At 51.0% G+C, this 26,459-nt stretch overlaps 11 protein-coding genes across 11 annotated transcripts; 4 read left to right on the forward strand and 7 right to left on the reverse strand.

Annotated features, from left to right (window-relative positions):
• The first annotated feature begins 490 nt into the window (after nucleotides 1–490).
• BKA67DRAFT_544947 (uncharacterized protein) lies at nucleotides 491–973 on the forward strand. Its single transcript, XM_046101304.1, has one exon. It carries the CDS (start codon nucleotides 724–726, stop codon nucleotides 943–945), a length of 222 nt encoding a protein of 73 aa, XP_045963715.1. The 5' UTR covers nucleotides 491–723; the 3' UTR covers nucleotides 946–973.
• Nucleotides 974–3,383: 2,410 nt separating this feature from the next.
• Nucleotides 3,384–5,727, reverse strand: BKA67DRAFT_529727 (mitochondrial carrier domain-containing protein; the record flags this gene model as incomplete). The annotated part of the gene is made up of 5 exons (XM_046099120.1): nucleotides 3,384–4,415; nucleotides 4,478–4,578; nucleotides 4,861–4,919; nucleotides 5,235–5,399; nucleotides 5,456–5,727. 5 exons carry the CDS (start codon nucleotides 5,725–5,727, stop codon nucleotides 3,384–3,386), a joined length of 1,629 nt encoding a protein of 542 aa, XP_045963716.1.
• Nucleotides 5,728–6,142: 415 nt separating this feature from the next.
• BKA67DRAFT_529728 (major facilitator superfamily transporter) lies at nucleotides 6,143–7,750 on the reverse strand (the record flags this gene model as incomplete). Its single annotated transcript, XM_046099121.1, has 1 exon — nucleotides 6,143–7,750. One exon carries the CDS (start codon nucleotides 7,748–7,750, stop codon nucleotides 6,143–6,145), a length of 1,608 nt encoding a protein of 535 aa, XP_045963717.1.
• A 684-nt stretch (nucleotides 7,751–8,434) lies between these two features.
• Nucleotides 8,435–9,687, reverse strand: BKA67DRAFT_652810 (uncharacterized protein; the record flags this gene model as incomplete). Its single annotated transcript, XM_046106232.1, has 3 exons — nucleotides 8,435–8,970; nucleotides 9,027–9,213; nucleotides 9,280–9,687. The coding sequence occupies 3 exons, from the start codon at nucleotides 9,685–9,687 to the stop codon at nucleotides 8,435–8,437; spliced, it is 1,131 nt and encodes a 376-aa protein (XP_045963718.1).
• Nucleotides 9,688–10,066: 379 nt separating this feature from the next.
• On the reverse strand, nucleotides 10,067–12,022 carry BKA67DRAFT_18862 (putative MAK32 protein). Its single transcript, XM_046095335.1, has 2 exons — nucleotides 11,441–12,022; nucleotides 10,067–11,381 (listed from the first exon to the last, which is right to left on the reverse strand). The coding sequence occupies exons 1-2, from the start codon at nucleotides 11,541–11,543 to the stop codon at nucleotides 10,234–10,236; spliced, it is 1,251 nt and encodes a 416-aa protein (XP_045963719.1). The 5' UTR covers nucleotides 11,544–12,022; the 3' UTR covers nucleotides 10,067–10,233.
• An 854-nt stretch (nucleotides 12,023–12,876) lies between these two features.
• BKA67DRAFT_589525 (adenylyl cyclase-associated protein) lies at nucleotides 12,877–14,673 on the forward strand (the record flags this gene model as incomplete). Its single annotated transcript, XM_046104474.1, has 3 exons — nucleotides 12,877–12,920; nucleotides 13,040–14,174; nucleotides 14,230–14,673. The coding sequence occupies 3 exons, from the start codon at nucleotides 12,877–12,879 to the stop codon at nucleotides 14,671–14,673; spliced, it is 1,623 nt and encodes a 540-aa protein (XP_045963720.1).
• A 231-nt stretch (nucleotides 14,674–14,904) lies between these two features.
• BKA67DRAFT_544956 (acyltransferase ChoActase/COT/CPT) lies at nucleotides 14,905–17,660 on the reverse strand. The gene is made up of 4 exons (XM_046101305.1): nucleotides 17,166–17,660; nucleotides 17,031–17,082; nucleotides 15,296–16,958; nucleotides 14,905–15,226 (listed from the first exon to the last, which is right to left on the reverse strand). The coding sequence occupies exons 1-4, from the start codon at nucleotides 17,241–17,243 to the stop codon at nucleotides 15,100–15,102; spliced, it is 1,920 nt and encodes a 639-aa protein (XP_045963721.1). The 5' UTR covers nucleotides 17,244–17,660; the 3' UTR covers nucleotides 14,905–15,099.
• Nucleotides 17,661–18,759: 1,099 nt separating this feature from the next.
• BKA67DRAFT_640819 (uncharacterized protein) lies at nucleotides 18,760–21,298 on the forward strand (the record flags this gene model as incomplete). Its single annotated transcript, XM_046105765.1, has 6 exons — nucleotides 18,760–18,860; nucleotides 18,910–19,127; nucleotides 19,192–19,373; nucleotides 19,429–19,704; nucleotides 19,752–19,864; nucleotides 19,917–21,298. The coding sequence occupies 6 exons, from the start codon at nucleotides 18,760–18,762 to the stop codon at nucleotides 21,094–21,096; spliced, it is 2,070 nt and encodes a 689-aa protein (XP_045963722.1). The 3' UTR covers nucleotides 21,097–21,298.
• Nucleotides 21,299–21,761: 463 nt separating this feature from the next.
• Nucleotides 21,762–23,088, reverse strand: BKA67DRAFT_19296 (calcineurin-like phosphoesterase). Its single transcript, XM_046095362.1, has 2 exons — nucleotides 22,628–23,088; nucleotides 21,762–22,559 (listed from the first exon to the last, which is right to left on the reverse strand). Exons 1-2 carry the CDS (start codon nucleotides 22,999–23,001, stop codon nucleotides 21,896–21,898), a joined length of 1,038 nt encoding a protein of 345 aa, XP_045963723.1. The 5' UTR covers nucleotides 23,002–23,088; the 3' UTR covers nucleotides 21,762–21,895.
• Nucleotides 23,089–23,503, reverse strand: BKA67DRAFT_19280 (uncharacterized protein). The gene has a single exon (XM_046095361.1). The coding sequence runs from the start codon at nucleotides 23,411–23,413 to the stop codon at nucleotides 23,177–23,179; it is 237 nt and encodes a 78-aa protein (XP_045963724.1). The 5' UTR covers nucleotides 23,414–23,503; the 3' UTR covers nucleotides 23,089–23,176.
• A 345-nt stretch (nucleotides 23,504–23,848) lies between these two features.
• Nucleotides 23,849–26,415, forward strand: BKA67DRAFT_652816 (calcium-activated chloride channel-domain-containing protein; the record flags this gene model as incomplete). The annotated part of the gene is made up of 7 exons (XM_046106233.1): nucleotides 23,849–23,913; nucleotides 23,994–24,031; nucleotides 24,086–24,978; nucleotides 25,030–25,138; nucleotides 25,199–25,663; nucleotides 25,717–26,260; nucleotides 26,319–26,415. The coding sequence occupies 7 exons, from the start codon at nucleotides 23,849–23,851 to the stop codon at nucleotides 26,413–26,415; spliced, it is 2,211 nt and encodes a 736-aa protein (XP_045963725.1).
• Nucleotides 26,416–26,459: the final 44 nt, after the last annotated feature.

Below are 26,459 nucleotides of genomic sequence, written 5' to 3' on the forward strand. Positions count from 1 at the left end.
GCTTGGTATCTTGTCCCGTGACTCCCCACGACAGTAGTAGTCTTTGCAGTTGGAGTCAGGTAGCTAGCGTACCTTTCTTTCCCTGGGAACGATATAGTTGAGAACATTATTACTTGTACATTTTGACTGTCTTACCTGGGCCAAGCACTCAACCAGCTTCTTCCCAGGTGTGACAAAGATTGACCCGGACAAGAGAAATATAGTCATGTTACCCAATCCGTGCCTGCCTTGCGGTAAAGCTCCTAGGCTCTAGCAGCTAGCAGCCTCTTTTTCAAGGTCGAAAGGCTCTTTGAAACTCTAAATCTTGTGGTGCCAGTGGCACAGCCATTGTCCCATTATCAGCAACTACTGCTATCAATCTTGTTTAGGACACGCCAGACCATTTGCGGGGAAATGCGGGCGCGAAACGAGGTCGCGACCCCATACTTTATGCAGCACATAAGTCAGTTTCCATCTCTAGCGTAACGACATTTCCCCACAAACCCAACAACTTGGTCTTGGGTCTGGTCAGTGTGCAGGGTACTCCGTACGTACGTGGTATATTGTTATCTCTGGGAAGGGGAAATCCATCCTTCGATGGCTTCCTTTTAGTTTTCGTTCCTAATTCTAGGCGCCTTCACTGCTAAGTTGAGTAGACGATAGCTGGGCAGTCACGGACTGTACCATGGGACTCATCTACAGCTCAAAAAAATTTTAAATTTTTTTTTTTGCAGGGTTAGCGGGATGGCTTCTGCTGCCGGATTGACCCAGAGCCAAAGGCGAGCCGTCTTGTTGCTCTTGCTGCTGAAGGGTCGTTTGGCGTGCTCGCGTCCAAGGACATGCTACTGGCACAGCTCACGGCCCACGAGAAATCCTACACTCATGTTAGCGATCCCCGTCTCGTCTTCCCCCATGGGGTCCGTCGACGATCCGGGGGTGGCGCGCTCTGTTAGTAAGTGCATATAGACTCGGGCTGCTTCGTAGTGGATTGTAGCCAATATTAGAAGCCAAGGCGGCACTATGTTAGTTCTAAAATGCCATCCACCACGTTGATGCAACGTACTGAAAAATCGGCACTGAAGACGGGTTTGCTCTGGCGCTAAAAGGGTATATTATCGTGAGGGCCACGCTTGCGGCTCCTTGGCATCCGACTTGACTTACAGGAGGCAAACGCCCAGGCGAAGATCCAGAGAAACTGGCAAGTCTCTATTCAGTGTTGACCCGCCTTTGAATCTTATCTGCAGAAAATAGGCACCATCCACTTGGATCAACAAGTTATTACAACGCTTTATTTAGTTGTCATTCTTATTTCTTCCAGCTCCTGTACCTAGGCCGCCAACCGACTATTTATGGTTCACTGATCTGCCACCAATGGTCTTGCCATTGACACGGTGTTGCTATGATATCGCCGCTACGCATGCCTCAGCAGAGTGACAGTATCGGGTCTTTCCGGCATCCCATCTGCTGGAGCCATCACATACCGAACAGTCCAGTGATGAAACTCTACATTTCTTGCACTCCCTTGGTAACACCCTTATCACGACGACAATGTAGAGTGTGGTACAGCATGTGGAAGAGACATTGGCTCCTGTGATATGGGTCGGCCAAATTGTGAGGGTATTCCCCTTAAGCTACGCTCTTGACCGAATAATTACTTTGAACACCATGGTAGTAGGTCAAGGCAGTCTAACCCAGTCCCTCATATCTCGCCATGATCCAGGCTGTCATTTCGGGGAGGCTGTAGGCCGGTCCCACAAGTTTGCTGTCTCTCTGGTTCGGGGCGGACTTGAAATGATGTTGGGCATGGAACCAAGCAAGCACTATCTTTGGATAGTGATTCATATGAACAAACACTTCTTTAGACTAATGAATCTTAGCTGGGTTTCTTGCACAGTGTTGTTCGTTTTGCGCTGTGATGTGCGCCAGCAACTTGGAATCTGCAAACAGAGGGCGCATTTAGGAAAAACTTCTATTGATCGCTGCGCCAATCCTATAGAATTAGGCAGGATATGGCTGACTGGGTCATTCCCTTCGTTGCATCAAATACCTGCAAGTCATTGAACTCCGCAATATTGCCACCTCTTGTATTTTGCGTCCAACAAGATCACAGCTGGTCTTACGCTGGTACTTCAAACAACGATATCAGTCTGATAAGATCAGTCCGATCTTCGTCGTCCAACCGAATCAAGAGATGCGGGCTCGAGCGGGCGAAAGCAATAGAGTACTTGCACGGCAAACGATATCTCACGGTATTAGTATGTTTTATGATCAGGGTACATATAAGCCTGAAGGCTTCAAGTCAGACCTCCAACTGGCGGACTACCACTAACTCAACGACTCGCCCTTAAGCGCGAGTGACAAGCTCAGCTACCCCCAAGTTCAGCTGGACGTTCTAGTGGTTGGCTTTCACCATGGATTTAATGGAGGGTTATTGCATATCCCGGCACACTGCGGCCGGATGTTGTGCTGAACTGTAGGTACGGCGGGGCCGAGCGGGTTCCTCCTGAAGTTGCGGTGTCAAGTATACAGAAACTAACAAGCTTTTTGACATGATTCTCATCTCTCTCTTTGAAGTGGTCATAGAAGTGACCAACGACACGACTGCTGGTATTGGTAGCATAGGGAGAACGTTATGGTGCTAAGCATGCTAAAGGGAAAGAAAAGAAAAAAAGGACAATTTCAACATAACGACAGATATAATATCGCGATCGCCGACTTCGACTCTACACCTGGGAGTAGTGAGAGATGTCCCGGCTCCAATCTATTGCCACGTTTAGTCTGCTGCTGAAGCCGGTATTGATAACTTGATGCCCTCCGACGTCGCAGACAGTACCTAACGTCTTTGCGAAGTCTCTGTCTCCTGCCCTTTGTAGTACACATCTGCATCACGATAATGAGTCGGCACACTTCCTTGTCTATGATGCCGACATAACTAGATCCACCCACAGCATTCTGTTATACCAGTAAGGCTGTTAGTAACTAGTTTACATGAGTTGTTGGGTTCTAACGACTTGTTATTCTTCTCCCGTATCATAATAGCGGGTAGCCAATTGGTCACAAGTTTTGGAGTGGGATAGTTCTTGTGTAGCACCTTTGCCCTCGGGGCATATTTTCATGAGCAGGTAAATTTCAATTCGGCCCAGGCTCTTGGCGACGCACAGCCATGACCATTACTGCGTTGGGATAGTTGATGATACATGTATTGTGCAGTGACCACAGCAGTGATCGATTTGTGTAGATGGGCGATTGTGTCTATCGTCTTCTTCTATACAGTCAGCCTTCAGTGTCGGCTACCCTTCTATATTCCAAACGCCATGCAAATGCTCCCCAAGATTAGGGTATTGATACAATCCATCCCGAAGCCAACACCCATACACTTCTTTCCAAAAGACATACCGTCGCCTTCACAAATGTGTTTCGGTCTCGAGAGGCATCCAGACCTCCAGTTTTCGTAAAATGGTTTGATATAAGAACAGCATGCACCCGCTTTGTACACTGGTCCACACGAAGCGTGGACCGACACCTCTGAACCAGCCTCCGATACCTTCTGTCTTGTATATCAAGCGCAGCCCTTGGTAGACGGAAGAAGTATCGAGTACTATCGCACCAGGTCTGGGCATATGTGTTGATGGAGACGAAGTGGATATGGGCCTTTGTGCGCCGGGCTTCTTTGTCAACGTACCCTTGACACCTGCTTTGGCATCAACAGCGCTTCGCTCTTTGGTCTTGACGGCGGTTGGCGGTGTTTCTATTTGCGTTTGTAGACGGGTCTTTACAACGTCCAGGGGACATGTGATAGCGCCAGCTAGGCCACCTCCAGCAGCACCGGTGAGCAGCTCAAGCCCAATGCCGATCTCCCGGCTTTGTTTGTACTGCTTCGCCCAGCTTTGAAACTGCTCGTAGAACATGAATTGTAAGGCGGAGAAGGGCAGATCTCGGTATAAAGTCGCTTTGTACCCGTGAAACAGAGCCATGGGGCCTTCAACATGCACTATCGTCCTCGCTGCATCGAATGCGCCTCGATAGTTGTAGCCCGACTGGAAATAAGGATTGTTGTATCGCCCTTGAAGCTGTAGTCGGGTTTTGAGCACTTCCGATGGCACATAAACCACGGAGGCAGCCAGGTCGCCCAAAAACCCCGCACTCAAATATGCTAGATGCGGATTGACGCCGTTGTCGATGAACAGTCTCTTACTCATCTCGTATGTGCCGAAGAAGAGGACGGTGCCGGGGAAAGAGCCCAACATGGCGGGTAGCCACCCCCCATAAAGACCGCGCCGTATGCCTTCTTGACGCCAGATTGTGTAGTACGAGGAGCCCAAGGACGAATATCTCGGCGGGAAGTGCGGGTCGCCTTGCTGTCGAGTTTTTACGGTATCTAGCGAGTGCATGAGCATGTCGCCGGTTGTGCCTCCCAAGCCTCCAGCGAGCATGGACTGGATGCGTACAAGTTAGCGAATGGGGACAACAAGCGTGAGATGCGTTCAGAGACACTAACGTGCAGTATGGGAGGGCGTGCCTCCAGCTCGTCGTCTGGCGTCATGTCTATCTCTCTAAAGGAGTGCTTCTCCGAACTGAAATCCGACAGGAGGCGCGATGCTTCAAAATGTCCATCATTATTATGCAATGAGTGAGTGGCAGGTTCGGAAGTAGCGGCAGTTGATCCGGAGAAGAAGTTTGAAATTCGATGGGCCAAGGACATTCTCTCGTACAAAACATGAGACTGAAGAAAGGGAGGTTGCGCTGCAAGACGCAGGCTGTTGCGGTTGAGGGAGCCAACAAAGACGCTGCTGCTGCTGCTAATGCTGCTACCACCGGCCCGTCGCAACTTTTCTCAGATAGTCCCCGGAAATTTTGATTGATTGACTGATTTGGCCTAACCTAGCCTAGGTACATAGTCGACGCGCCCTGACGTTGATGATGGCCCGTGCGTCTTGTCTCTAACCGAAGTCAAGTCATAGGCTGCATCCTCCGTATTCATTCTTGTATCTCCTCACGTCGGAAACATGACACTATCTTCCATGTACTGCAAAGCAATTCGAGAACACAATCGATAATACAAACAGCTCTCGGACGATGGCGTTTGCCCGGGTGATTAAGGGTGTGACAAATGTCAGCCGGAAGGGCCCATCTTTCAGGACTCGTTCCTGAATTTGCCTGTATGCTCCCACCACTTGATCCGCCCAGCTTTATGAATGGGCCATATAATATGTGTAGCCTTCCCAATGATCAAGCCCGTCGAGATTGGGCCGTACGTGTTGCTGTCCACACTGTCCCTCGCGGCCCCGTCGCCCTCAACCCAGACATGACCGACAGGCACCTGTACTGTGCGGGCCGGGTATGGCTCGCGAGTTCGAACAATATCTCCCTCGAGCCCAATGATTCTCTTGACCGCAGCTTTCTCTGGGTGATTGGGACTCCTAGCCGCCCAAATCAGTATTGTTCTCCCGGTGGTAGAAGCTTGCTCTGGACCTACCAAAACGTGATGATCATTCCGCGGGCCAGACCTTCTTGTGGTTTGAACTTGTAATTCCATAGTATGTCCTTCCGCAGACTTGAGTCTTTGTCCGAGTTCAGGAATGGGTACATGGAGGGGCCATTGATCCGGACCGTTCCGCCCACGAAATTGTTAAACATGACTACAACAGGAATCCATGATGCGAAAAAGAACATGTAGTACCCGAATTCGCCGTAAGACCGCCAACTGCGACTACTCCGTATCCGTCCCCATGTTTCGCGCAGAGCCATGACCGGCAGTGTTGGAAAATCGTGGTTTCATGGGATACAGGCAGCGTTCGGTTCAGTAACTTTCGGCTTGGTTGCTAGATACAGTGAGCGAATCTTAATACGCGATTCTAATACCCCGTTATAAGCAAACTCTGGTTTAGACTAACCTAGGTTAGGTGAGTACAGTCGCGGGTCTAGTTGACCAGACCCACACCCAAAAATCCACCCCCAATCTTTTCAACCAGCCAGACACGGAGGCGTATAGAATATGTTCGCTGCCATCCAGCTATACTATCATATCATGGAAAAGAAGAAAGCCAGTCGGTGATATCCCGAGCTCTAGTTCCCGTATCCTTTGATAGTTAGCATGCGAAGTCGTCATCGCGTAGCACATATCATATCAACCCATAACTTGTTTGTTCCCATTACGCCCACATTACACTACGTTTCTATCTACTGCACCAGCAGGAATAACCGGATCTTCTGCATTGGCGTTCACTGCCTGGATTTTGCGCTTTCTTGTATCCTTCGATTCAAGGTATCGCATTAATAATGCTGTCAGAATTAGAACCACCCCAAAGGTTGCCGCAGCAGTGAACCCGGCCCTGAATTGAGGCCCCTCCGCGGTTCTCCAGAAGGCATCAGTGAACCAGATTTGGTTGACATACGAAAAGCAGTTCGAGAAAGCTGTCATGAAGCCACGCATCTCATGGTCGTGCGGCATCAGATCGGGAAACCACGAGTAATAAATCCCTGGAACGCCAGCCGACATATACGACATGTAGTACGCAACGTATTTCAGCCCGACTGGCACGTCCCATATGGCCAAGACAATGGTCGCGAATATGGTACCACCCTGCATTACGGCAATAGCTTGCCAGCGACGGCCCTTTAGTAGAGGCGAGTCCGACAGCATGCCGGCGACAATCTGCGTTACGGCACCCACAGCAGATTGCCCTGTTGGCCACACATTGACTTCGTATGTGCTATGCCCTGAAGCCTTGAGATATAGCGCATAGAAGGGCTGCTGGGCAGGGAAGCTGGATTGGACGAAGAAATACCCAAATGACAAGACCCAGAACTGCCACGAGCCAAAGATCCTGAAAATCTTTTTCTTATCCCAGGCCGAAGCGCCCAGGGGCTTGTAACCGTCATCACGTAGGCGTTTCTTCGCAAACTCAATTTCCTCCTTCGTGAGGTACCAAGCACGTGTATTCTCCGGGAAGTCAGGGTTGAAGAAGTACCCAATGACACCAACAGGTAGACTGATGATCCCACAGACAATGAAAAGCCACTGCCAGCCTGCGTGTCCCAGCTTGCCATTCAAACCGGCGTAGGCACCTGCTTGAAGGTATCCAGAGAACATACCGGCAAGAGTTGCAGTAGAATAGAAGATTGTGGTTCTCTTTCCTCTCTCGTCCGACTTGTACCAGGAGGCGATGAGATAGATGATACATGGAAAGAAGGCACCTTCACAGATTCCAACCAGGAAACGCATAGCATACAGTTGTGGCACAGTCTTGACCGCCGCGGAGCAGAACGTGAAGATAGCCCACAGCACCTCGAGCGTTGGAATAACATATGAAGGGCGCAGTTTGGTAACCAGGATAACCGTCGGCAGCTGGCTGATGACATAGCCGGCAGTGAAGACGTTACTGGCATAAGTGAGCTCGGAGCCATACATGCCGAGCGCTTCCTTCATCCCCGAAACATAGGCATTGCTGATGTTTGCTTGATCCAGGTTCTTGCAGAAATAACCCAGACACGTGTAGGTGAGCAGGAAGAAATCGAGTTTCAGCAGGAATTTCTTCTCGTACTCGGGCTTGTCTGGGTCGTCCCACACATAGCGACGTACCGTCCTCCAGAAGCCATCACTCTTCTTGGCGGCCTGGCCATTTTTCCCATTATCGTGTTCCTTGATATGCGCTTGGTTTGGACTCGGCGCACTCTCGTCGGAACGTAACTCTGTGCTCCGGCGTGCCAAGGGCTTTTCCGGATTGCTGAAACCGCCCCTTTCAGGGCTTCCTATGAATTCGTTCGGCATGTTATCTTACGAAGAACAACATTTTGCCGATCGCGGCACTTAATTAATATAATTGGTCATTGTATTCTTATACTGATTTGACTGCCAAACGCCGATTGCGTGATCCGCAATAGATATTCGTCATGACCGGGCCTGATAGACCTATCGGGATTGCGCAATACATGCCTGTTCGCTCATAATCTCCGAATCCACTGTAACTACGAGCTTTACAAGGCAACCTACGAATGATTGTCCTGCGACGAAGCTCTCTACTGGACTATGTAATCCCAGCGTCGTCAGCGAATGACCCACATCTGGCCTATTCAATCACAGACAAGACATTGATGGAAAAGGCGGATTTGTCTTCCCGGGGACGGTCCTCCTGCGGTCCTACCCGCTCAGTCGTTATTGTAATTACAAATTATTCTGTTGCGCCATCCGAGCAGCGCAAGAAATCATGTCATGTACCATTCCACGAACCGTTCCATATAGTCTGCCGATGCTACTTGTCCAAATATCTGTGCTCACGTGGTTTGTGAATATAAGTTGTGTTGGTGTAGCCAGTCTTGTGGGTATGACCACCGACTCTCAAAGGGTGGCATTCGCAATGACAAAGCCCCGCAGTGTCAAGACCAAAAACTATGGCCACCATTAATTAAGCCCAACAGCAACTAGCCCATCACTATAACGTCCGCCCGTTGCGTTCTATGAAGCATAGGGGAAGATGCCGTCCAACTGCTCGTGCCTCTTCAGAGCATGTGCGAACGTCGCATATTTTGACTCATCTCCGTCCGCATACGCCTCGTATAGGGAAGCTATGTTCTTTGCCGTGGCCGGATACTCTGCATTGGCGCCCCATTCCCAGTCCACCTTCTCCACAGCATCCGTCTCAAAGTCGTGTAACTCAATCACGACATCTTCGGAGTTGGCGTTGACGCCTGGCCCGGTGTGCGAGCTGACCCGGATCTCCCCCTTTTCTCCGTTGATGGTCCACAGGAACGACGGCTCGCCCTTGAACGCCTGGCCGCGTCTGTAGCGGAGACCGATCGAGGCTCCTTGAACGACGTTCTCTGATTCTGAAATGGAGCCGATGATAAGAAACAGATCCGGCACGTCTGATTTGACAACCTCTGTGACTTTACCAGATGACGGATCTACTAGTTTGACATCTGGACGTTGGATCTGGACCTGCGATTGCACGTCGTGTATCTCGCCGAGCACGGACTGGACGATATCAGACACTGTTGATTCGGTTAAAACATGACTTCACCCTCAGCCGGATATTACGAAAACTGACAGTGGCCAACTCCAATGGTAAAGACATTTCCACCAACTCGCTTGTCGGTGAAATACTTCAGACCGCTGTTGAGTGTCGTTCGATCGTTGCCTCCGCCATTTGCGCGGACCTCGCTGCTCAGCACCTTGCCGATGCGCCCGTTCTCGATCAGCTCCTTCAGCTTGACCACGGGGGGCGCGAATAATCCCTATAACCGACCATTTAGCTTGCGTCCTCGGGTACTTGGGAGCAAGTTGTAAGAGGAAAAACATACCTGTAGGCCAACGACAGTTCTGCCGCCTTTCTCTTTTGCCAACTCGGTCAACTCGCGGGCCCTGACAACATTATCTGCTAGAGGCCACTCAACGTAGACGTTCTTGCCTGCCCTTATGCTAGGTATTGCGGTCTCATAATGTTTGTCAACTCTCGTGCTAACAATAACGAAGTCGACGTCTTTATCTGCAGCTAGATCCTCTGGTGATCCGTATGCACGCGTCTCTGGGTCAAGTTTGAATGCCGTGATTGCTGATTTGGCAGCTTCTACGGAGGAGTTGCACAGGGCCACGATCTTGAATTTGGATTTCCCAGCTGGCGATATCAGATATGGTAGATGCGCCACCTTGGCCCAGTTTGTGACGGCGTTGGCTGACAAGCCGATGATGGCTGTGCGAATAGGAGCCATTGGAAGAGGTGTTGCTTTTGGTAGGTTTGTATAATGTAGTAAACTGCCAGCAAGCTGCAGCTGAACACAGTCTATCAGCCAGCTGCCTTTTTGTATGTTGCATCCCATGCTCGTAGATTTGTAATTTGTCTGACATGCGCTTACAAATGCAGTAGCACCATGCCCAAGATTCCATCCCCGCAATTTCACCAACGGCAACAACAAGTGCAGCATGACGTGCTATGAGAAATCAGTACTGCATCGCTTTACATAAAGCTTGAAGGTTATGCTTAGATGGTTCGGAAAGCTCGACTTCTCATCTGAAGTCTTCGGCAGATACTGCCATGGTCTGTGAAATCATATAAGAATGATTGTGGGCTCTGGAGCGCGAATTTGCCGTGTAAGTGAGTTCTAAGTCGGCTATCATCCATACCTTCCACCGTGGATATATATAGCGCTTGTAACATGTCCTCCATACACATGAAAGGTGTCATAAATTGCAGTTCTTCAGTGTTTTGTGTTTCGATCTGTCTGCGTTTTGAATCGCATAAGATGTAAGCAAAACCTCTAGTTCTGAAACAAACGCTCCTGTAACTCTTTCACTCTACCGTCTACAGAGACACCATTCCATGTCTCTGTGCCACCTTCTTTTTCTAGCTTCGGCAGCCCAACCTGTTCTATTGCATAGCTGGCAGCAACACTGCCGCAAACAGCAGCTTCCTCTAAACTTTTGCCTCTCGCAAGGGCGACCGCCAGACCACCTAAGAAAGTGTTTCCACCTCCCGTAGGATCGACCACTTTGGACTTATCAGTATGGTAGGCGGGTATCCACTTCTCCACTCCTGGGTCGACCTCGATTTCCTCTTCTGTTACTGAGCCTTCTGGGTCCTGTAACAGTCCAGCGAATAACGCCATCATATCTGTATCTGGTTGCAGACTTCCATGTATTGCAGCAGCAGGTTTCTTTCTCTTCTGACCGGATGATTGAATCTTCCGCTTCCTGCCTCCATTGCGTGCTATGTAGCAACCCTTTTCTCCTGCTCGTACAACAATGGAGAATGATTGTAAGGGCATAGATGCCAGAAGCTGCTCGCAAGACCGTTCCACAGCCGCAGTGCTGATCTCGCCCGTATTTGGGTCAATACCACTGTCGCCCATGAACCCTGCCAGCTCGGAATGGTTTGGACTGCATACATCAACGAGAGGTAGAGTGTTGGTGCAGTTGAGTAGCTCGTCTGTCGTGCATAGGTCTGGGACAGGTTCCCAAATGAAGATTGGTTTGGGCAACCCTTTCCCTTCAGACGTCACCAAACCACTTCGTCGCTCCCTAATCTCCCTAACCAGCTCTTGGCATCTCGCTGGTGAGCATATCAAATGAAAGGAGCGCGACGCCAGCAGGGACGGCGTCAGGTCCTCTGCGGTCAGCCGCTTCTTTGGTGTTATATATTTGAAAGCTCGTTGCTCTTGCTCATCATATCCGTTCCAACCTCGCGTGGTCAAACGATCAGGAGTAGGCCGGAAGAGTGCCGATGTTTCCCACGTGTCAATGAGAGAGGTCAGTGTTTCTGGGAAGTCGGACCCCTGATCAATAATCCACCCAACTGACGAGGCCTTCGGCCCGGGTGACAAAATTCGGGCGCCGAGAGCGGAGTATGTTCCAGCACCACCAAGAATATCCTTCACCGGCGGCGTAGGCTGCAGATATTCGATATCATCTTTGTTTTCACACTTTAGTAGTTATCCTTGCGACCGACGCAGTTGACAGAAATCTCACCAATGATGAACATGCCCAATGTGACAAAGTCTATGTCACCCTCGACGTGTTCATCGGAAGCCTTGACTTCGATATCCGACTTGGGCTCATTTTCGGCTGCCATGTTTCGGCCACTCACGACTTCTACGGTAGACCGTGACAGTAAGAAGAGATTGATTTATTCCAAAGAAAGATCATTCAGCAAGGCGACGATACAGCGGGCCTCAAGCTAGATCAAGTCTCAATGAGATAAGAAAACAAGAGGAATGAGAAGTGAAAAGAAAGAAGGCCCTGGTGTTTCGGACTTCACATGCTCTCAGAGGCTTGCAGAGCGACTGGGCAGCAATGTCAAACAAGGCGGCAGGAGCAACGTGAATAATATATGTAGCGCAAGCGAATGATGCGTGCATAGAAGCAATCAGCGCTCAGTGTAGCACGGCATGCACTTGGCTTGCGAGAGAGTCAAGCGCAGCAAACCAGAATCCAGATCACGGAATTGAATATCAGTGTTGGTGGTGTAAATAGGAAGGGACTTGCAGCGGTCTGGCAGCAGTGGTGGGGTCATCGGATGCTAAGCTAAGCTTGATCCGTAGTTGATGCTTGGGTGGGCACTGGGCAATGGGGCACTGGTCAGCTTCGGTGTCTGGTTGCATCTTGCGCTCAAGTTGAGTTCACTCACCTCACCTGGCATTCGGGACCTTCCACTGATGGACTGTTGGGGGCGGCAGGGAACCAATACTGAATTCACTAAAGTAGGTTAAGTTACTACTTAAGGTTGGGTACCTTGTGTACATACTTCGTCAGTACGGACCCCGGACGGTTATGTATGTATCCTGTTTTCATACATATATACATACTCAAAAGAGAATGATCAACATGGAAGCTGGCTGGCGGCTCAACTGCACTAAACTCACCGTCCCACGATGTCGGGGTCAGCAGCTGTCCGTTGCATTAGGCACCCCAGTTGCGAAGCTGGCGCCTGTGCCTTGACTAACCCAGGTTAACCTAAGTTACAGCACGGATCCGTAGAGCTCTGGTTCTATCCTTAGCGATCAGGAGCCTCCTAATGCAGGGGTACTCTTGGGGGACAGTCTGAAAACCACGGCATCAATCGTTCAAGTCGCAACGACGTCTGCCTTCACTGAACATCGCTTTTCCGCTGCCACAACCTGTACGCCCAGAACGTTAGGCAGAAGGATAACTATTTCCTAGAAATACGGTACCAGTTGCATTGGCCTTGACGCGAGACCGAGTAAACTACAACCGTTCTTTGAGCCCCAAGGCTGGCCTCCCACCCTGTCTCGGCTGCTCGTCTCATCTCCTAACTTGAACTGGAACTTGAACTTGAACTTGACCCGACAGCTCGGCTCTATTCCTCCTCTCTTCGCGACTTCCTTCATCATCATAATACCTCGTATCAGGCTGTAACTGCCAGCTACGGACAGATTACAAGCATAATGGCGGCGACAAACATGCACAACCTTACAACCCTCATCAAGCGGTACGTACCATTCTCGTTCCACTTGCGGCATGCCTTCTTCTGCCGCATCCGTCAACACCACGCCCGTCATCGTGCCACCTCCCGGGCCTTTCCAACTCGTGTACTAAGTTGCGCTTTAGGCTAGAAGCTGCTACGTCGCGCTTAGAGGACATTGCCTCTTCCACCAACGAGCTTCCTCAGGGCGTGCCCGCTCTCCAACACCAACAAAGCAATGCCATTCCCTCGGGTGCCGTCAGCCCTTCGAGCGCTCCGACGATCTCCTCGGCCCCAGCACCTCCTCCCGCTCCGAAAGCCGCACCCCAGGAGCCTCTACCTGAGGTAGTGGAGGACTTCGATGCCTTCATCAACACCTCCGTCAACAAGTATGTTCAAGCCAGCAACAAGCTAGGTGGCCTTATCGCCGAGCAAGCTGCCAAAGTCTTGGAGGGGTTCAAGCAGCAGCGTCGCTTCCTCCTCATTTCCACCAAGGCCAAGAAGCCTGATCTCGCCGGTTCCGAAATGGCTGCATACCAGGATCTCCTGAAACCCATCAACGAGGCTCTTATGGCCGTCGGTAGCATCAAGGAGTCGAACCGCGGGTCTCCAGTGTTCAGCCAGCTGAGCGCGGTTGCCGAGGGTATCATGGTTCTCGCTTGGGTCACTGTGGACATGAGACCGTACAAACATGTTGAAGAGTCTTTGGGATCTGCACAGTTTTTTGGCAACCGCGTATTGAAGGAGCACAAGGATAAGGACCAGGATCAGGTTGTCTGGATACAATCTTTCTACCAGGTCTTCCGGGACTTGGCTGAATTCGTCAAGAACAACTTCCCTAACGGTATCGCCTGGAATCCTCAGGGCAAGCCAGCTGCCGAAGTCGCAAAGAGTATTCCCATCTCGGGCCAAGCACCGGCATCCTCAGCAGCAGCGCCTCCCCCGCCTCCGCCTGCTGGGGGCTTGCCTCCTCCGCCCCCGCCCCCAGGCCCCCCTCCGGTCTTGCAGATCAAGGAGGAGAGGGCTTCCGATGCTCAGGCAGCCGGTGGCCTCGGTGCCGTATTCAGCGAACTTAACAAGGGCTCTGATGTCACCAAGGGGTTGAGAAAGGTGGACAGATCCGAAATGACTCACAAAAACCCGTCTCTGCGGACATCCTCGCAAGTTTCTACAGAATCGTCTCGCGCTAAGAGCCCTGCACCAGGCAAGAAGCCCAAGCCGGAAAGCATGCGGCTCAAGAAGCCTCCGCGACAGGAGCTAGACGGAAACAAGTGGACGATTGTAAGCAGAGGACCTTCAGGCAGCTGTCAGGTGTATATATTAATGAACATCTCAGGAAAATTTCGAGCGCCATTCGGAGCCAATCGAGATTGAGGCTTCAATGTCGCATTCGATCCTCATATCCAAGTGCAGCCACACAACGATCATCATCAAGGGCAAGGCCAACGCCGTTACTGTCGAAAACACCCAGCGCCTATCTTTGGTTGTGGACTCGCTCGTGTCAACCGTCGACGTCGTCAAGTCCTCCAACTTTGCCCTTCAGGTCATGGGCTCTCTGCCTACCATTATGCTTGATCAGCTTGACGGTGCTCAAATCTACCTTAGCAAGGAGAGCAGCGACACTCGCGTTTTCAGCTCCAAGAGTGCTGGCATTAACCTGAATGTCATCGCAGGGGATGAGGACGATTATCAGGAGTTACCTATTCCCTACCAGATCTGTAGCTACTACGACCAGAACAGGCGTGAAGTGGTTAACGAGATCGTGGACCACGCGGGCTAAGCTAGAGCTGCTTATTGTGCATCAAGCGTGGACAATATCAAGCTTTCTGTATTATTGACGGTGAGATCGCGCCGACGAGGTATCACATCCTGTGTAGGTGTAGGAAAAGAAAAGCGGTGGGCGTTCGAGGACGATAGACAACGGAGCTCCGCCACATCATCATACCTCCATATGTAGACCTTGTACCACGTTAGAGAGCATCCGCAAATTTAAGCATGACTAAAAACCGAAAACCGTCTGATCATGTCTAGCATGTTTTCATGTAACTATACGATATATACGAGCTGCAACAGTTTCCACCAACACCGATACATGCTTGAAATTTGAAAACGTCTAGTCTAGACAGAATCTCTAGCAGACAAATACGGATGTTCTACATGGACTTTGACAATAAAATTCAACGGGCAGGGCGAGCAGAATTTGGCTTTATAGCTTAGCCTTGGGTGCCTCCAAGGTCTGCGACATCAAGTCGCGCATGTCTCCTGCGGCCTCGTTCAGATAGTAGCTCATCTTCTGGCTTCCCAAGCCCTTGGAGACGATGTTGAAGTTGATGCTGCGATGTTCGTTAGTCCCCATCTGCCCATATGCGCATTGTCGAGGAATCACTACGGGCCGGACTTACCTGTTCTCGTTGATCATGTATGCAATACCGAAACCGGCGTCGATGACCTGGCTCCAGCCATAGCCGTTGAAGAACTCGGAGCTCAGCTGACTCGTTGACAGGAACCAGGAGCTAGAGTAGCCGTATGCGGGGTCCTTGTAAATGGCTGGCAACTCCTCACCGGGCTCGAGAAGCTTCTTGAGGCCGAAGAGGTGGCGGTCGACGCCCTTTCCGTCAGAGGCAGCGCTGATATACTCCAGGTGACCGTCAATGGCCTTGCGGAAGAGTTTGATGCGCTCTTCGTCCGACACGCTGGGGTCGGCCATGCCATTACACCATGCCACAGATTCGTCGCTCACGGTCCGGCAGGTCTCGGTGCGACCGAGCTGGAAGCGGCGGGTGGCGGCAGACTCGTATGTGGGCCGGTTCTTGCCATACATCTTATAGTAGGCGAGCTGGATGATCATTTGCACATATGCGTCGGGCGAGCACTTGAACTTCTTGATCAGGCCTTTTCCGTAGCCCTGGTATGCTTGCACGGCAAGCTCGTGCTGTCCAATCACAGTCGCGAAATCAGAGATGGCACGGTCGATCTCGGACTGGACCTCCTTTGTGATCTCGAAGTTTACAGTGGCAGGGTCGGGCAGACCGGAGCGCACATTGGGGTTGCTGAAGTCGAGCTTGTTGTTGAAGATGAGGTCGTTGACGTAATCATTCAGGCGATGTGTGGGTGTACCATCCATCATACTGTGCTCTCCCATGAAACCAGAGGTGCCGTTGTCGTTGACGATGAACTGTACAGGCTTGTCGTACCATCTGTTCTGACCGTCACCGTGCCAGTATGCGTGCGCACGCTCCTCTAGAGTCACCGGTGCAGCATCGTCAAGACATACGATGAAGGAAGCTGATTCGACGGCCTCGAGCGCGGCCTTGTTCTTGGGCGATGCCTTGAGGAGGATATCTCTGGCGTCGGTCCAAACATCACGGTTCTCGGACGTGAGCGCGCCGACGGCTGGTACCCTAGTGGCAAGCTCATACACGCGAGCGAACTGCGCCTCAAGTTCCGAAGTGTTAAGCTGCTGGCCATCGACCTCGTGTTGAATCTTGAAGAGTTGGTTCTTGCGGATTGCGATCAAGTGCTTGTTCGTCTTAGGGTCGAACTTGACAGGGTAGTCGGCGGGCTTGGCGGGGACTCTGGAGGCATTGAACATCCACTTGTAGCTATCCATGGCGATGGGCAGCTTCTTCATGTACTCGGGCTCCAGGGTGCCGCTATCGACGAGCTTCTTGAACTCCAGTGCGGCTGTCGAAATAGCGGCCGCTCTCTTGACGGGGTTCCGCCGCCGCCGGTCGTCCCGGTGCGAGTAGAAATAACTGACGTAAGGGACGACAGGGTCACGGTAGGCGAGGTAGGCGGCCTCGTTCCACCACTCATATATCCAGTTCTTGGTGTTGGGATCATCGCGCTTCGCAACGAGCTTGTCTTGCAGCTTGCGTCCCACGCCGCCGGGTCTGATGAACTCGTCAACGGCCTTTTTGCTGGCAGCGAGTTCTACCGGGCTAAGGAGAGGGTTCAATGACTTGAGGTATCGAGCAGCTGTCTCTTCGAGTGTTGGTACAGGGAGTTTCGGCAGCGATTCTTCGAAGCGGAGCATTGGCCCCTTGGACTTGTCCTCTACATATCCTGATCGCACGCATGTAAGTCACCGACTTGTGCCGAACAACGAGAGGCCGCAAGATATGAACTGCGACTTACCAGCTGGCAGAGAGCTGCTGCTCCTTTTTGAGGCGGCCATTAATATGTTGCTCTGTGGGGAAAACAACTATCGTAAGTATTGTGCTTCTTCTCGGCGTTTGGGAGAATGAATCGCAACACGCCCATATCACGTACCTTGGGTGCTGGGAACTGTCTTGCTGTAGATCTGAGTCCGGTAGCTTGTGCCCGACTCCTTGCCAAAGATCTCAACATGACAAGAATTCTATTTTGAAGTATGTACAGTCTAGTGTTGGCTGGGACGAGAGAAAAGGAAATAATTCCAAAAAATGTAGTATGACGGCACCGGCTTCTGACAATGGAGGGTCAGCCGTGGGTGGGTAACCGAGTGCCTCTCACGAGCCTAGGTAATTCGGGGGGAAGGGTGTCCACTATTTTAATGGTCTGGGGTGTGCTACTCTGGCTAGCAGCCAGGGAGTGGGTACTTGTAGGTACTTGGCAGACTTTAGATACTGTAAGGGAATAATTTACTCAAGGGGACGAGAGAATAGGTGCCTTGATGGTGGTGTGCAGCTTCGCTGTGTGGTCGTGGAGATCCATGGATGTATCGGACACTACTCACAGACAAAGCTGTTCCCAGTGACGAGAGGAGCCGGACAGACTTGTACGGACAACATATTCGATGGCCCAGCGCAATATACCGCGAGTCCGACGGGGGACAAAGCGTCATGCCCCTGCATTTCCCCAGTCGACCGAGCACCGACTACCAGCCCCTCAAGCCGAGGTAAAATATTTCATATCCATCCTGGGCCCTGGCTTTTAGCCTGGAACTCCAAAGAAAACACGCTAGCCTACAAAGGACATGCCCTTTCGTCCAGCGACCTGAGATCCGTTCGGATAAGGTGGGGGGTTGCATCTGTCCAATATCATGTAAGCGGTATTCACATGCTCGCAATCAGTAGGACTAGGCATCACGAGGCCGCCTTTTTCTCATGCATTTCCTCACGAGTCATCAAGAATGACGAGCCAAAACCATCATGCCCATTGTCAACGTTGAGCAGTTGGCCAGAATACCGGAAACCCTTGTATCTACAGTTCACTGGCTCTAGCTGCGACGCCGGGCCGTCCGCTGCGCCGGTGCCAAGTTTTGCGATATAATCTGCAGCGCCCGGAACACCAGCTATAGGAGAAAGAAAGTGAAGCAGCCTTCAATAACGCCTCATGTGTCACTATATTCTGCTTGACACAGTCACAGTAAGAGTCATTAGGACACGTAGGAGTGCAGCCACCTACAGTCTTTCCATGATAGCAGTCATGCTATATCGTCTAGCGCAATCAAAAAATCATTGCCATGTCTGTTCTCTTCTCTTCATAGCGCGCGCATTCCATGGCGGGTTTCCAGAGAGTAGGTATCGGCGCGTGCTCCCTAGTTTGAGCACTCAAGAATCCGTTGTCAAGACTTCAAATGTCTCAGCCTGCACGTCGAGACGCTGTCGCACGCTAACCAGTCTAATTTGCATTCTTGTCTCTCCTGGGACTTGATATCTTAGGAATTCACTAGACGCACTTGCTATGTAGTAAGTATCCATCAGTTATATTAAAATACAGCCATGTTCCTCTTGTCTGCCTGCGCTGTATTCTTCAACTCATCTTCGCAGGGGCAATTCAAAGCTGGGGTAGTCGCTCTTTTGGCAGGAGGTTTGTCACTCGTTTGTTTTTTTGCTTCTAGTCTAGTCACTCTCTTCGTATGGTGTAAGTTTGGGTTGTCAATATGGCCAACTATTCCCTCATCCATCATTGGGCGGGTCAAGGCCTCTTGGATGCCTTCACCTTCCTTGATTCCCCCGACCCTAGCAAGGCTTCGTTAAGTAGGTTAACTCATCGGGATTACATGATCGAATTACGATTGACTATATACCAGTTATCAGGACTACGAGAGCGCTGTTTCACAAAAGCTCGTCACCGTCGACGTCAACAACAAGGTCAAACTTGGTGTTGATAGCACGAACATTTACGACCCCAATACCGACGTGGGTAGGCCCAGTGTCCGTTTGACCAGCAATGAAGTGTTCAACTATGGTCTCTTCATTGCTGACTTTGAGCGTATGCCAGCTTCAGCTTGTGGCTCGTGGCCAGCTTGTAAGTTTTTATATAACAACGAAATGCTTATGATGAGACGAAATGCTGATGTGCGTTGGTGCAGTCTGGGCTCTGAACAATCAATATGGGAACGTCTGGCCAACGGGAGGCGAAATCGACATTATCGAGGGCCAAAACGATGCGGAGACCAACTTGTTTGCCGCGCACACCAGTACCGGCTGTTCAGTTGCTGGTTCCGGGTACAATGGCATTTTAACACGATCCGACTGCAATGATGATTATTATGTGAGTTCAACTGTGATGGAGACGAAGTATTTGACGTTTCTAATATATCGTTCAGAACCGTGGTTGTACTTACAGTGCCTCGGACAAGGGATCATATGGTGATACCTTCAATGCTGCCGGTGGTGGTGTGTACGCTATGGAGTGGACCGAAGAACGGATCAAGATCTGGCACTTCAGGCGCAGTGAAATTCCTGACGATATTTCGTTCGCGCCCCTACAAACTCCTGACCCGTCGACTTGGGGCGCTCCTCAAGCCTTGTTTGGAGGACCAAGTGAATCAAGTTGCGAGACTGATAAATACTTTTTCAACTTGAGTCTTGCTATCAATATCGTGAGTCAGCCGGGTGTCGAAAGATTACAATAGCTGACCCTTGTGAGAACTTTTGCGGTGACTATGCTGGCAACCTATGGAACCAGAGCGATTGCGCCTTAACACGCGGTTCATCCTGCACTGCATTCGTGGCCAGCAACCCTCAAGCTTTTGTCAACTCGTGAGTATGTCTTCCATAATCCACGAACCCGTGCTAATCCTGGACCTTCTAGTTTCTGGCTAATCAATTCTATCGACATTTACATGGTGCCGGACAACACAACAACTGCAACAAACAGCACCGTGCCACCGTTCCCGGCCAATAGCACAACAACGCCTTTCACACGTGTAACTATATCGACCGCTGACCCAACTGCTGTGCCAACTGGCGCGAATGGTGGATTTATCGACGATGAAGCGATTGGCGGGTATTCTCTGCTTGGCTGCTTTGGCTCTGCTGGCGGCTACCAGAACTTTCAGCGATACGCTGACTTGCCAGATATGGACAATGACGTATGTGTTGAGTCTTGCAAGAGCGCCCGTAAGAAATATGCCGGGACCGCAGTGACGACCTGTTACTGTGCAGATAGCCTTGGTGATGCTGCCGCAACGAACAACAACCGTTGCAACATCCCCTGCCCCGGCTGCGATCTTGAGACCTGCGGTGGCTTTGTAAACGGTTCTGCCCCTGGCCAGATCAGCACTGGTGGCTTCAACTCTACCAACCCAGATAACACAACGTCGATCTTGCCACGGCAAAGGGTCAACAGCCGTGATGCTCCTGCTGATATTCTTCTGACTGTCTACGGCAATCTCACTGACGATATTCCACCTCCACCTCCTGGCATAGAAGGTGACAACGGAACAGGCTCTAGAACAGTCACCGCCGGCGCAAATGTCACACTCACCACCGCTGTCACTGTATCATACACCACTATTTGTGCCACCAACCCTGCCGAGCTCGTCATTCTCGAATACTGTACTACGATCACCATCGAGAACTGCCCAATTACTAAAGCTACCACCGCTCCCGCGCCCGGCGTCCCCTCCACCTCACTCGGCAACGCCATGGCTGTTCCCACCACCGCCGTACCTATGAAAACCTGCGTCGAGACGTGCTCGGCCTGTGGCCCCAAAGGCGAGAGCACCGTGACTCTTACCATTCCTCTGGCCATAGCTACTGGTGGAGACGATATCGTGGTCACTGCCATCTCGGTCGTGACTGTCCTACCACTGAATGGAAGCTATGCTGCTGCCGGTGATGGGTCAGTCGCGGGCACGAGTGCGGCCGTGTCCGCCATCGAGAGTCCAAGCCAGTTGCTTGTGATAGCTGGCGCTGACAGTGTGTTTAGTATTGTGACATGGGGCGTTATGCTTTGGCTGGGTGTCTTCGGTGTCATGATTGTGGTGTAAAATCATGATTTGGGATGTCATCATGTGCATTCGATGGCCTGGCGTCATGGATATGTAAAAGCTGGTTGGCATTTATAAGGTGAGATTTTCCAAAATAGTCTTGAACACCCGACAATGAACGGGCACGAGTAGTTCCTTTATCTGTAGACTAGGTCATGAAAGCTGCAACCTATTGTATTTTATTACAAGTACAAATAAGCCTAAAAACTTGCTTCGTTTTGTTTTATGGTGCTTGGGGCTACGAGATTGAGGTATCTAGCTGATTGTTGCCCCAACACCCAGTGCAGATAAACGCTTAAGGTGTTCTAAGGAGCCATTCTATCAACCAGTCCCCGGCGTGGGAACACTGATTGCCCTGGGGCCTCGGTCCCATTCATCGTGGTGCAGTGGTAGTTTGGGGTGTTCGCACCCATGGGCGGCTCCTGGTTGGGTTTCAATTCCCAAAGGCGCCCAGTTCAGTTCAACTGAGCTGGGGACAGCACCTTTTTGAAATTCTTTCCCCCCTTCTCTCCCATTCCTTCTGTTACTCATTTTATCTCATGACCTAACGAACGCAAACGTCCCCAGAATCCCACTATATCATTCCATTGGCTCTATTTGTTGGTTGATCGACCTGTTGGCGGCTTATTTATGATCTCTTTGTGTTTTGTCATTGCGTCTCTCGCAACTCTGATAGCTCCCAAGTACCAACTTGGCTAGTCTTTATGATTTGATCTTTTTAACAGACCTGAGGGATAGCTTCCGTTGTCTACAAACATGCGACTACCGGTTCTGTTAGGAATAGTGTGAGGGAATCATGTTAGATCTCGACCACAATAGGCTGTTTTTGCGTGAGCCTTTCGTTGTTCTGGTCCTGGCACCCGGCGTTCACCATCAAACCTTCACTGCCGGAACCTCTGCCTCCCTGCCACAAGAAATGCCAGATAAGGCTCTTGAAGCCATAAACCAGGACTTTTGCCGCATCAATCCATCGATAACTCGGTACGAAATCCATCGTTGCCCTCGGAAGTAGCTTATTGAGCTGCTTGGGGAGCTGGCCGATAATCCATGGCTGCCGTTGCTGAAGTCTCTCGTATGCCCTCTGACAATCGTCCCAGTACACGGGCTGCGTACCACGACCACAGTGAATGTGGCCAAAAACATGGAGCTTGGGCTTCACACGCCATATCTCCTTCAGCAAACTTGGGCACCCAATCGCAAGATCGAGATGGTAAGCCGGTGGTGTGTGGGTCACGAGTACATCAACACCTTGCGGTATCAAGCCATCCCAGGGGTTACTGTTGGCATCATACATGAAAGCATTATCTGTGTCGGGTCCACATCTTGGCAATATGGAGGAACCCCAAAGTGTCAGTTTGCGCCCATCGTCGAAGCGCAGGGTTATTGGTTCGCCCGTTTTCTTCGTCTCAGAGTCCAGTAGGTTAATATCTTTGAGATCTATGATCGCCTTCTCATCTCGATACCTATACAGTCAGATAAGAGCGTCTCATACCGAAAGTCGGGGGGGGGGGGGGGGGGGGGGTCAACCCACCTCCAAGACTTGTCCAGTTGACAGTCATGGTTTCCGCCAATCAGTACTTTATGCCTATGTCCCAGACCAGCTAACCAGTCAATCTGCTTCTGGATAGCAGTTGCTGTGCCGCTGTTGGTGAGATCGCCCGCATGAATCAGCAGGTCGCCTTCTGGAACCGGGTCTACGATACCATCATGAGTATCAGACAGACACACGATGCGTATCGGCTTCTTGTCCCGTGGTGGGCGGATGGGGTTCCCCCGGATCCAGACCACAGCCCAGTATATCCAAAGGGTCAAGGCTTCCAGTGGTGAGTTTAACAGATGGTCGACCAGTGTGAGACTGTCCCACTCCGATGGGCGGCGCATGCCCAGCTTTTGAAGGAGCCCCATTGGCTACCGACTAGTTGGCGTTACTTATTTCAGAATTGCCGGAAACCTTCGATGCTGGCACATGCACGTGAATATAAAACGGCGATTGGAAGAAGGAAACGCGCTCTGTAGGGTTGAACTGTGCCGCTGATGCCTGGCAGTGAATAATCAATGCGGTACGGTTGGCGCTAGCCAATCAAGAAGTCGTGATGGTACACGTCTGGCTGCTGCATAGAAAAGCCTGTACTCGGGCTACCAGAAAAAAGGGAATTGACATTGGCATGGAATAAAAATGCTGTATATAATGATGCCGGGGTATTACACAGGCGACGGATATTTTGTTAAAAAGCAAAAAGATTGAGACGGTGAGGTTGTATGTAAAATGAGTAGCTATATACAGTAGTTGTGTGCCTACTGTACAGACATGTTTCATCCGGAATATGTAGAATAACCCAGCAGGGTTATGTGTGCTATATGCACGGTAGGTTAGCGTGCGAGTAACCTAAGCTAACCTCGGGCGAGTTTCCAAGATCTACACGCAGAGTAACTACACATGGTGAAGCAGACAAGATGCGCAGGGCAGATTTACAGGGGCAGCACGGGCCTGCATGTCACATCACACAGATGTCATTGACCCGGATGTCCCAGTGCTGCGGGATGACGTTGATCTAGACTAGACCTAAGCTCAGCTCCAAATGCCAGGAAAGCTGCACAAAGCAAAAGCTTGAATTTGGAGAGATGATGGCTTCACTTTAATCCCAAAAAGGATCTCTCGTCACCTCATTCCTGGAACATCCCTTTCCTCTTTCCCCTCTCCTACCAACCTGTCCTCAGCCCAGTCCACACCTTCCGGGCGACAATCGACATCATGTCGAGCCTACGAGAACTCTACGCCTCTGACGACAACCGCCCAGAGTTCCGGACTAACATGAAGTAGGTGCTCTCAGAAGATGCACTCAATGCGGCCAGTCCCAAGTCGTCCGAACCTCCCGAACTGACAAGCGATTCTTTAGTGTCGACTTTGTGATCAACTACAAGATCCCCGCCTCAGGTACGCATGCATGAACCACAACGCCAGCCTGACTCTAACCTCGTACCTTTTCAGAGCAAGCCGAGGCCGAAGCTGGATTTACGCAACTCGTTCAAGTCCTTACAAAGGCCGGCGTTGCTTCCGAAGTTCGCAAAGGCGTTGACGACAGTTCCCTTCTCGTTTTCATCAAAGTTGCATCCGAACAATATCTCAGGTCCAAGATCTACCGAGAACGTGTACAAGACTGGCTCTACGGTGTCCGCGTTAAGGCTCCAGAGAAGGACATCAAAAAAGTGTTTGAGGAGGAGCCTGTCAACGAGGCCGAGCGGCTCCGCGTGGTGTATCTGTTGCTGACCCTCCCCAAGAACGAAGGCGGTGCCGGTATTACGCCCAAGAGTGGTCAGTGGAAATACGTCGAATCCATATTTCCTCTACATAACCACCAGTTCAACAAGCAATGGATCAAGCAATGGAGCAGCAAGTCTGTCCTGAAGGAGGAGGACATCAGCGAGATTCGTGACCGGTTCGGCGAGAGGATTGCTTTCTACTTCGCCTTTCTGCAGTCGTATTTCTCCTTCCTCATGTTCCCGGCAGCCTTTGGTTTCGGCGCCTGGATCATCCTCGGCCAGTACTCGTGGGTATATGGAGTAGTCAACTCGTTGTGGTCTGTCATCTTCTTCGAGTACTGGAAGAAGAAAGAAGTTGACCTGGCTGTGCAATGGGGTGTCCGTGGTGTTTCGAAGATACAGCATCCTCGACCGCATTTCAAATGGGACCATGAAGCCGCCGATCCCGTCACCGGCGAGCCCATCAAGGTCTATTCTGCCAAGAAGAGATTACAGACGCAGCTGCTACAAATTCCATTCGCCGTCGTCTGCTTCCTCATACTCGGAGCTCTCTACGTCTTCTGCTTCTCGATTGAGATATTCATCGGCGAGATCTACAATGGCCCATTTAAATCTTATCTTGTAGGTCCTCCTTCTGCCGCTCCCCATACTAAGACTTACTAGACTCATTAGACTTTCCTGCCAACAATTATCCTGACCGCTGCCACGCCTACCCTGTCTACCATTCTCGGCAACCTGGCGGAAAGATTGACTGATATGGAGAACTATGAAACACACGATGGTAAGTTTTAGGCAGAATTTTAAGTTGTTGGAAAGGAACTCGAGACTGACAATTTCGAAGCACACGATGCGGCACTGATTTCAAAGATTTTCGTGGTCAACTTCATCACCTCGTACACTCCACTCTTCCTGAGCGCCTTTGTCTACATGCCATTTGGCAATTTGCTGGTCCCCTACCTCGACATATGGAGGGCCACTGCTGTGAAACTGTCATCAAGCGAGAAGATCACCACCCAAGGATTTCACATCAACCCTGATCGACTGAAGAAACAAGTTATCTATTTCACCGTGACAGCTCAAATAGTCAACTTTGCGCTCGAGACTCTCACCCCTTATATCAAGCGTAAGGTCTTCAAGAAGGTCAACGAGGTTCAGACTGAGATCACTCAGAAGAGCGCCAAGACTACTACTGCCAGCGCTTCTGATCCGCCTCAAGAGGCAGCGTTCTTGGAACGCGTTCGACACGAGGCTCAATTGGACGTTTACGATGTGTCAACTGATTACAGAGAGATGGTGGTGCAATTCGGTAGGTCCCAAGACTGACGCGTGCTGTCTCAGTATTCTTACTGACCACACTAGGTTACCTCTCACTGTTCTCTGCGATCTGGCCCCTGGCGCCTGTGTCCTTCTTCATCAACAACTGGGTCGAACTTCGAGGTGATGCTGTGAAGATCGCCGTCAATAGCCAGCGGCCGATACCTTGGAGAGCCGACTCGATTGGACCTTGGCTTACTGCCTTGGGCTTCCTCTCCTGGTTTGGAAGTCTCATCAGCTCTGCTATTCTTTATCTGATGTCCAACGGGCCTGAAGGACCCGGCGGTGAGCCCTACAATATCTCTGGTTGGGCTCTTCTTCTCAGCGTGCTCCTCGCCGAGCACATCTATCTGGCTGCCCAATTCGCTGTTCGACACGCTCTAAACCACCTCGACAGCCCCGGTCTGCAGAAGGAGCGAGCTGAACGCTTTTCCATGAGACGGCAGTTGCTTGAGGAGACGATCGGTCAGGATCTCCACGTGGAGAAACCGCTGCCCGATGTGCCAACCGGCGAGAAGATTACAAGAGCTGCTTTGGAAGAAGAAGCGCGACAAACATCCCTTCGTGGGCATGGTACGCCTGAAGAAGCGTGAGTCGCGAATGACCTGATCGTAAAACTTCTAGGGAATGTGCTAACTGGTCTCCAGCTTCTGGCAACGCCAGCAAGGAATGGATGAGACGATCACCGTTGGACGAAATCTCATCTCAAGCATGTCAGCGGCGAACAGGACGGCAAAGGCTTAGGTATCTCTATTGCAGCTGGTGTGGGAGAGCATCGAAGGTGTTTT

This window comes from Truncatella angustata (assembly GCF_020726525.1).
Source record: "Truncatella angustata strain MPI-SDFR-AT-0073 chromosome Unknown BKA67scaffold_1, whole genome shotgun sequence".
Taxonomy (NCBI): domain Eukaryota; kingdom Fungi; phylum Ascomycota; class Sordariomycetes; order Amphisphaeriales; family Sporocadaceae; genus Truncatella; species Truncatella angustata.